Genomic DNA, 10,010 nt, shown 5'->3' on the forward strand with positions numbered 1-10,010 from the left:
GGAGCCATGGATATTAGCAGAATAGTGATTAATAGTTTTGTTTGTGTAAATCTTTTTAAAAGTTTTGCTCTCTAATGAATTAGTTTTTGTGAATGTGTGACGTACATTTAGACAAAAAAAAATTGAATGACCACCTCAACCTATGTAACACAAAACAAAACATTCTTCTAGATTTATTCTTGATTTACAATATTAGTCGTTCATTCATTTAACAATAAACAAACACAAACACTTGATAGAACAAATATCTTTGTTCATGTTTGTTCGTTTAAAAAGTGAACATGTTCGTGTTCATATAAAATCTAAACAAACATTCACAAACATAAATGAACATAATTGAAAAAAGATAAGCAAACATAAATGATTAAAAGTAAATGAACATAAATGAATACACTTAAATGAATACAAATGAACAATTATAAAACGTTAAGCAGATGATTCATTCAATGTTTCATTAAAAAATGAACATAAATGAACATGATGAACGAATATAAATTGATCAAAATAGGTCCAACTATACAAATTCTGAATGAATATAACAAACTTTCTTATAATAAATTAACATCCAAAATAACATGTGTATAATAAATAGAAATGACAATTATAGAAAAAACACGTAATACGGGGGCTAAAAGCTATCATGTATATATATGTATGTATGTATATATATGTATGTATATATGTATGTGTGTGTGTGTATGTATGTATAGACTTAACACACGCGCACACATAATTAATACTCAAAGATGAATGACATGCCATTCAGACACATAAGTAGACAAAGATACACTTCCTTTTATCGTATAATTATTTTATAATACATTCAATTATGTATATTAAACACAACTTCTCTTATCTTAGGTTTACTAATCCTATCACTCAATTTCACTTAGGTTAACAACAATTTTCTCTAATTATTCGATGAGTTTTGATACATATATTGTTACAAATACCTATATCTAGGTTGCACACCGCTCTCATGTCGCCACAACAACAGAAAAACTTCGGCCCACAAGGTTTCTGAACAGCTTCACAACGTAGGCTACAATCTTTCGGTGGTGCAGCTCTAAATGCTATGATGTGACTTTGTTTATGTACTTCAGCTAAAAACAACAAGACAATATTAATAACCACAACAATGATGATGATGATGATGACGACAACAACAACAATAATAATAATAATATTGATTAGGAAGTTTATCTTACACGACACAACATATTGGTAAGATAACAAAAGCTTACATTGTGCACCCGAGCAATACGAGAAAACTTATAAAGAAAACCAGAGCAATACGAGAAAACTTATAAAGAAAACCATCACATGTGCTCGTGGAATTCTCACCCTTGTATCTTGTATCATTTTTGTTGCTTACTTCTATGAAATAAATACAAATAAATTGAGTTCACCATATGATAATGGAGATACAGTTATATTTATATGCATAATTAGATAACATGACTTACGTGTGTTTACAAATAAAATTGGCGTGTAGTTCTTTACCCACATGCATATAGTGCTTACCTAGAATTAACAAAAGATGTATTGGTTATCTTAATACACACACATTAGAAGGGTGATAGGAACACTAGCTAACATCTGTTATCATGTAATATATTAACATTTTTTAAATAATAATGATACCAATATGGATATAGTGTTTAAGATAATGGTCATTTTTTTAGTGTAGCTTTAAAAAAATAATAATATAGTGTATGCAAAAGTTATGGTAACTTAAAAATTTTGAGTAAGTTGGTTTAAAGTCAACAATATATGGTACTATATGTTTTAAAAGTTGCACTTTTCTACGTACATGCAATTACCTACATATATTACATATATGTAAAACAAATTCCCCAAAAAATAAAATATGTTACGTTAAGTTCTTCCGAGTTTTTAAAACTCAAAGTGGTTCTTAAAAGAAATCATATATATATATATACGTGTGTGTGTGAGTTCATAGGGGAACTCTAAAAAAGTAAGCAGCTGGGGAACTCCTTTCAAGCCCTTGATCATTTCTCCACATCCTTATGATATATATACCCCCGATCACCTACATTTCACATCATTTTTTAAGGGAAAAAACCCTAAAAAATAAAAAATAATAATTAAATTAAAATAAAAACAAAAAAAATAAAAAAAGTCAAAATATTTATCTAGCATCCCCCGTTCCACAATAAATAAATATATAAAATTCCGGGTTTAGCCTTGGAGTTTTGTTTAGCTTTTAGGGATAGATTTTTAGGGGGGTTATGTTTTTCAGGTTGGGGGTTAGGTTTTCTTTAGATGGGGGGGGGGGGCTTTTTTTGTACACTTGATAGTGGAAAGACAACATGAAAAGAAATATACATAAATAAATTATAACCGTCACGTTAAAACTCACATTGTCTTGTACACGCGTAAAAACATAATTTATTGATGTTCATGAACTATAAATTCCGTGATATAACCGTAGGTTGGATTTTAATATATATATATATATATATATATATATATATATATATATATATATATAATCGTTGAATTTAGATTAAATTTATAACGAAACATGATGTTTTACATGTAGAATCTTAAAGAATTATTGTTTTACATGTAAAATGTTAATGAAAGTGTTATTTTACATATAAATTATATTCATTTTTACATGTAAAAAATTAAAGAAACTGTTGTTTTACATGTAAAATATTAATGAGATTTGATATTTTACATGTAAAATATTAAGTGTTATTCTATATGTAAAATATTAAAGAACTGTTGTTTTACATGTAAAATGTTAATGAGATTTGTTGTTTTACGTGTAAAATGTTAATGAAAAGTTTTACCCTCAAGTTAAAAAAAACCTAACCCCCCTACAAACTAAATTAAACCCGAAGGCTAAACAATTTGTTTTTTTGGAACGGGTGATGCTAGAGAAACATTTTAGTTTTTTTTACCTTTTTATTTTTTATTTTATTATTTTTTTTGATTTTTTTGCAGAGATTTTATTTTTCTTACAAAAATGATGTGACGTTGGTGATTGAGGGTGTACCATAAGGATATGAGGAAATGATCAAGGGTTGGGAATGATGTTCCCCAGTTCCCTACATTTTTGGAGTTCCTTTTGAACCTAACTATATATATATAGGGTTTGAATCATATTCAAATTAAATTAATGTGCTAATTGTAACAGTTAAATAAAATAATTATATATATAAGTAGAGTAATTATATAAAGTAATTATATAATTGCATCATAGATTAATTACATAATTATTCTACTTGTATAAATAATTACTCTACTTGATTCTCACAATTTGCACGTTAATTTCATTTGTTTATATAGATATAGGGTAATGATCCTAGGAGAATCATATGAAAATTGAAAATCATGAGAACCAATATGGTCCATTTATTTAGAAAACAAGAAGTTTATTAAAACAAGGACATTTTTATAAATATGGAGATATGGATGGACAATTATGGAGTTTCAAACTTTATGTCCTAGAAAATGTAATATACTCTCATATGTGTTTAAATCAAGTTTGGAGGTTCAATCCCTCTCTCTCAAATCTTTCTATCCATACGAACAAAGTTATTTAGGGTTTCAATTTCCAACAAAAAGACACAATATCAAGGAAAAAAACACAATATCAAGGAAAACAACACAATTAATAACGAAAATAAATACAAAACATAATGATAACAAAAAGACATGACTTTTTTAACTTACCATTATGTTTTTTTACGAGAACAAGAAAGACGGTGGAAAATTTTTTGTGTTTTTACTTTTTTCGTTTTTTATTAAATTTTGAGTTATGATTTTATATTATTTTTTTTCTTAATTTTTTTTTGAAAAGTTTTTTTATGTGGCTACAAATTATTCTCATCATTCTCAATTTTGTTTCCATTTGTAGAATAACTTAACCCAAGAAAATAAATGTTAAAAGAGACTTTTTATACGTAATGTAAATTTAGCCGATTTTGTCCGAAACTTTTTATACATAATGTAAATTTAGCCGTTTTCGGCCGAAAATTTGTGCCCGACCCTCTTTGTTTTTGAAATTCTTTATACAAATTGCGTTCGCCCCCCGGGTGTCTTAGTCCAAGTTTCACCATTGGTAGAGTGTATGGTTTTCAAACCATATGGCAACAACGCCGCCACCACATGTGGGTAGGGTGCATGAGTTTATTTAATGACAAAAAAACTTGATTCAATGGCAAAGGTTGGAGAATTAAAATTACTTAATAATTAATTTATTACATATGTGAGTATGTGCCGCCGGTAATTTGTAGTTTGTGGGTACTTAAGGGTTAAAATGATGTGGCAATGTAAGATTGAACGGTTTAAGAGTAACACCCATGAATGCCCCTTCCACTCCAATAATATCTAGTGAATAACATTTTTTTTGAACGACTAAATATTTACGCATCATGGGGTTTGAACCCCTAACCTCCTATTTCACACCTTACATACCTTACCACCCTACCAAAGTGGGAATGACATCTTTTCAAAAATGCATCTAACTATCTATATAATTGCCTACAATGAAATCCTATGTGTCGCTCTCAGATTGTTCCCCTCATTATCTAGAGCTTCCAAATTGCTTGATTTCTATATGGAGACTTATCATTCATTTTACCCGAATTCGTGGATATGAGTCTCACCAAGCCAGATAATCTTTAAATGAGTTATAACATCTCATTTATTTGTAAAACTCTTTGATAATCAAACAATAGTTTTCGTAGGTCATGGGTCTCACCAAACCCGGTTAACCCTTAAAAGGGTCATAACATCTCATTTATTAGTAAACAACCCCTTAATTATCAAAGAATAATTTTCCACTAGTTATGAGTCTTACCAAAATAGCCCTCAAATGGGTTATAAGATCTTATTTATTGGTAAACACTTTCATCATCAAACCTTAATTTAATTTATCTCATTTACATGTTCTCCGTTGCTGATCTATCATCTCCATCGTCAGTTAACTTCTGATACCACCCACCATCGTCAACTACAACAACGTCCCCTTTTTCATTAAACAAATATCTGTGTTCATGTTTGTTCATTAAAATGCTCGAGTTTGTTTATGGTTTTTCGTTAAAAATCAAAAAACTTGCACATCTTAATTGAAAAAACCCAAACGTTAAAAAATTTAATAACAAACTGATATATATGTATTAAATTAAAACAAAACTATGTTAAAATAAAATAAATCATCATAAAATAGCAAAACGATTAAAAATAAAAACTTAATTAACCCCCCCCCCCCCCCCCCCGTAACACGGGAGGATCAAACTAGTTATAATTTATATACTTACCTACTAATTATTTAATAAAATGACAAATAAATTTTACACAACGTGGGTTTCCCATAGACCTATCGAGAAAGAAGTTATATATTGCAAAATTTAAATTCATTACTATCAATTTCCAGACGAAAACACGTAAATTTGCGTTGTGATTGATTGAGAGATTAAATACACACGCACGTCCACATACATAAGCTTAACTTAAGTTGCAACGCTCATGAGATAGCCCTGAACACCCATAACGCCTACCTAGAGCGATGTTTAACCCCCAAGCCGGCTAACATAGCTTGGAGCGCTAAACAGTTACAATCAATAATAGCACTGAATTATATGGTTGAGTGGTAAATTATATTATGGATTTGCTAACTTTTGAAACTTTATAAACTGAACTGAATACAACTGAGCACGCGTGTTTTTAACCCGCACTTAATGACATAAAAACCTTTATTAGAAGGATGTGTATGAACATTTTGCCTGTTTTTATCAAATCCCTATCACACACTACATCAAGTTTATAACACCTTGACCCACTGAAGAACATATGAAATATAAATCATGCATGTTAGTATTTAGTATTACAATGTAGCATTCACAAAAATGACATTTGCAGATAAACACCATATTTGAAATAATACACACTGTTATATGTAACTTTAAGTCATAAGGATACAACTCAACAAACAAAACAAAATTGATATATAAATTCGAGCTACAGAAGTCGTTTAACAAATAGAAGATCAGCAACCGATCTATAATCTATCATAATCTAAACAAGTGAAAATTATACAATGATAATGCAAAAAACAAACCCTGCAACAAAATCAAGTGGGTATAACCTCCACCGTTTTCGACGAAAACTTCAAAACAATGATAAACAACGCTACAAGAAGCAAAACCGACTGAATAATCAAACAATAAACATATCTCCATACCCTATTTTTCAGTTTCTTAGCATCTTCCTCTGCTGCTGGTGTTGTTGCAGATACATTCTTTTGATCTGCAAGATTGGTTTGACCAACGGGGCCCGCCTTCAGGTTTTGGATTGTTTTCGATATTACTAGATATTCCACCTCGGCTGCGATTCTCTTTGTCATAAGTTCCTCGTACTCTGTCTGTATTTTTGTGGAGTTTAAGGTGGATTCAAGCTCAGAGATCTTGGTGTTCTTGATCTCAAGTGCATTAAAAGCTTCCTCAAGCTTGCTTTGCAAATCAGAAACGTTGCTCGTACTCGATGATATATCCTCTGTACCAACCTCCCTCGACTTTTGAACTTCTGCTAAGAAATTGGCATTGTTAATATAAAATACCAATATCTTATTCATTTCTCTCTGTTCTTTTATCGGTTGCTAATATAGCTTCCTCACCATTTTGTGTTATCAGTAGTTTACTGATTTTATTTTTACTACCTTTTGTTTTGTTGTTGTTTTAATTACTCACGTCACACTTATGTTATATGGATATTATTATACTTTACACGTCAAGATAGAGTAAAAGTTTGTCTCTGTATACCCTCCTAGACTATACCAGCTATGAGTGGGACTTTACTAGTTACGTTTGTTTGTCGATTTATATGAGACAATGTCATATATACCCCCTACAAACTTGAAAAATAGCATATAACTAAAAATATCATATATGCCCTTACAAAGTAGTTAAAAGATCAAATATACCCAATTCATTAACAACAGTTTAATAAGTGACCATTTTACCCACATTTTTGAAAATCTTCAATATTCAATATACGCCTGTCTCACAGTCTGTAACTTTAATTTTTTTTTTTATCCACTTTTTGCTTAAAATCCTTTTTACCCATTTTCAACTTATAATTTTTTAAGTTTTACTCATAAACAATAGTTACTCAAAACATCAGATTGTTTATCTTTAAATTATCATGCAATTATACTTGGTCGATTATCTGATTCGAACTACAAATTCAATTTTTCGATTATCTGCCACCAAGAGAACAAATGAGGAGAGACAACCCTTCGGTTCACTTGCTTATCGTCAATATCGATCAAAATCCAAATAAACAAAGGGTTTAAACAAAATTGATGGAAAGGGGTAGAATGGTCATTAAGTAAAAATTCACTAAAGTTGAGTTTATATCATATTTTTAGTTTTGGTTGGGTATATATGAAAATTTTCAAGTTTGTAAGACTATATATGATATTAATCCTAACAATGTAGTTTAAAAAAAAGAGAGCATACAGTAATGTAAGGAACATTACCTCTCTCAAGTGCTTCTTGAGCCAAATGAAGCGGTATGATCGCTTCAACCAACGGATCACGATCCCCGGACCCCACACGATCATCGATCTTTTCTTTCTTAACCTCCCAAGAATTCTCACCATCTAAATCTTCTTCAAAGGAAACATTTTCATCACCATCATGGTTCTTGCTAAACACAGTTTGCGACAAATAGTTTGAAGCATCACCATCCCGAGCATCATCACTATCTTCATCATAGTTCCCCGACCTACCATTCAACAAACCATTGCTGTTCACAGAGTTAGCACCCTGCGAGAACACAAAGTTCGAGCTTCGAGAGTCCGATTCCAAGCTCGAAATCGAGTTTTCCTTCTTGAGTTTCGACCCTCTAGACTTTTTAACATCCGGACATTTTTCCTTTTGATCACTCTTTTGCACCAAACCATCCGACCCCTTAAAACTTAAATTAAACAAATCCCGATTCCCTCTCGGAACACTAGCTCCCGTCGACGACCTACTATTTTCCGAATCCGCCCGGGACCCAAACTCAATCCCCTTTCTAAAACCCAAATCCCCGTAAACATTAACATGATCCAACGCGTTACCAATAATATTCGACATCGCATTCGTCGACGGACTCGACCCTTCACTCGGTTTCACTCCACCCGGTAAACCCATCATACCCCTTTTCTTATTATTATCAAAATTATTATTATTCGGTTCCTTACCCGATTCACGGTGTATCCTCCGCCACTTCCTCAACCCCTTCCCCTTGGTCGCCGGCACCGGTGACGTCAACGGCGACGGCGAATCACCGGCGACTGAGTTATCTTTCAGCTTACTAACACTTTCTAAATCCATAACTAAAACCCAATTTTCAGCTATAATAATAATCAAACTAACAATTTGCAAAAAAAACCCTTAATTATTAAGATCAAATTACTGAAACCGAATCAAGAACTGTGATCTGGGTATACTGAATTCAAGAATTCGGGTTGAAATTGGATCCGATTTGGTTTCAAGAACGTACCTTGTGATTGATGGATCGAAGATTGGAAAACCCTTATTTGAAGAAGGATGTGGAAGTTTATAGCGATGAAAATTAGGATAAAAATAAAATAAATAATAATGATAATGATAATGACAATGATGATAAATATAATAAAAAAAATAATGTAATTACGGAAGATGGAATAAATATGTGGAGAAAGTACCAGGGCACATGGAAGGTACATCGAGGCAAGTTGCTACCTGTACCTTTCGCATTATTAGCAGTACTTTTTTGTGGATCCACCGTTTACTGGTTGAGTTTGTTAAAAATAGAAATTTTAAATGGTCAATTTGCAAATTAAATAGAAAAAATTGCTATATTAACAACTGATAAAACAGCAGAAGCAGAAGCAAAAGCAACTTTTCAAAAGCTTCAATTTGAAAAGCAAAAGCAACTTTTCAAAAGCTTCAATTCGAAGCTTTTGGAGTTGCTTTCCCAAACACCATTTTGCTTTTCAACAAACAAATAGAAAATAAGGAAGTTTTAAAAGCTCATCCAAACACCCCCTAAGTTACACAGAAATTGTGTGTTAGAAAACCCAAAAGAGCAAATGCATGTTTGGTTGCAGGTAATGAAATAAATGTGGATAGAATGGGAGAACGAATGGAATAAACAAGAGAATGAAATAAATCATTACCATTATTTTGTCTTGTTTTGTTTACTTATGAGAATAAAATGAATTATTAGTTAATGTTATTTGGTTTCCGAAAAAATTCTATGAATTAAATAGAAATAATAAAACGCTCTTATCTCAAAGTATTTTTTTTATAAAAAAAACCCCCTGCAATGGCGAGGGTGGTGGTAGCTCTGGCGACAGTGATGGTAGTGGTGGATGTAACAACTCGGGTTTTCCAAACTTATAAACCCGACCCGTTTCGGTGTTCATGTCATTTTATAAAACTATCGCATTTGTCGATTTTTTTTTTTTTTTTGTATATTGTTGTTTAAATTATATAACTATGACTTTCTTACTTTGGCAAGAATAACCCAAAGTAAAATCTTTTATTCATATTTGTTTCCATCCTCAAACTTTAGGGGCTAAAATGCAAAATTTTATATAACCAATTCAAAATCCGGTTAACCCGTTTACCCAACCATACCCATGTGGTAGACCCGATTGAAATTCTTGTGCCTTGGACCAAAATCATCGCAGTCTATATGGAAATTGAATCAAGACTCGTATTATACTTGCCTAATACGTCCTCACCGACGCCCTAATTTTGTTAAGCCAATCAAGATGATTATGTATTACCCAATATTCTAGCTGACATTAACACGAACTCGTATTACTATTAAACGACCTTATTAACTCAATTAATCTTTCATAAACGATCCTCTCAACCTCACGAACAAAACCCCCTTAACCTATTATGTTTTAACAGCCTCAATGTGTTCGTCCTTAATCGTCTTTGGCCGGCAACGGGTTTACTAAATACACAGTCCAAACATCATTATTTGAGGTA

The 10,010-nt window shown here is 31.6% G+C and overlaps 1 protein-coding gene across 1 annotated transcript; it reads right to left on the bottom strand.

Annotated features, from left to right (window-relative positions):
- Positions 1-5,961: 5,961 nt before the first annotated feature.
- On the bottom strand, positions 5,962-8,637 carry LOC143561760 (WPP domain-interacting protein 2-like). The gene is made up of 2 exons (XM_077049750.1): positions 7,517-8,637; positions 5,962-6,561 (listed from the first exon to the last, which is right to left on the bottom strand). The coding sequence occupies exons 1-2, from the start codon at positions 8,355-8,357 to the stop codon at positions 6,110-6,112; spliced, it is 1,293 nt and encodes a 430-aa protein (XP_076905865.1). The 5' UTR covers positions 8,358-8,637; the 3' UTR covers positions 5,962-6,109.
- Between the last annotated feature and the right edge of the window lie 1,373 nt (positions 8,638-10,010).

The sequence above is a fragment of the Bidens hawaiensis genome, unplaced genomic scaffold (genome assembly GCF_021521415.1).
Source record: "Bidens hawaiensis isolate Kalapana, Puna unplaced genomic scaffold, B.hawaiensis_p1.1 tig00020785_1, whole genome shotgun sequence".
NCBI classification, from domain to species: domain Eukaryota; kingdom Viridiplantae; phylum Streptophyta; class Magnoliopsida; order Asterales; family Asteraceae; genus Bidens; species Bidens hawaiensis.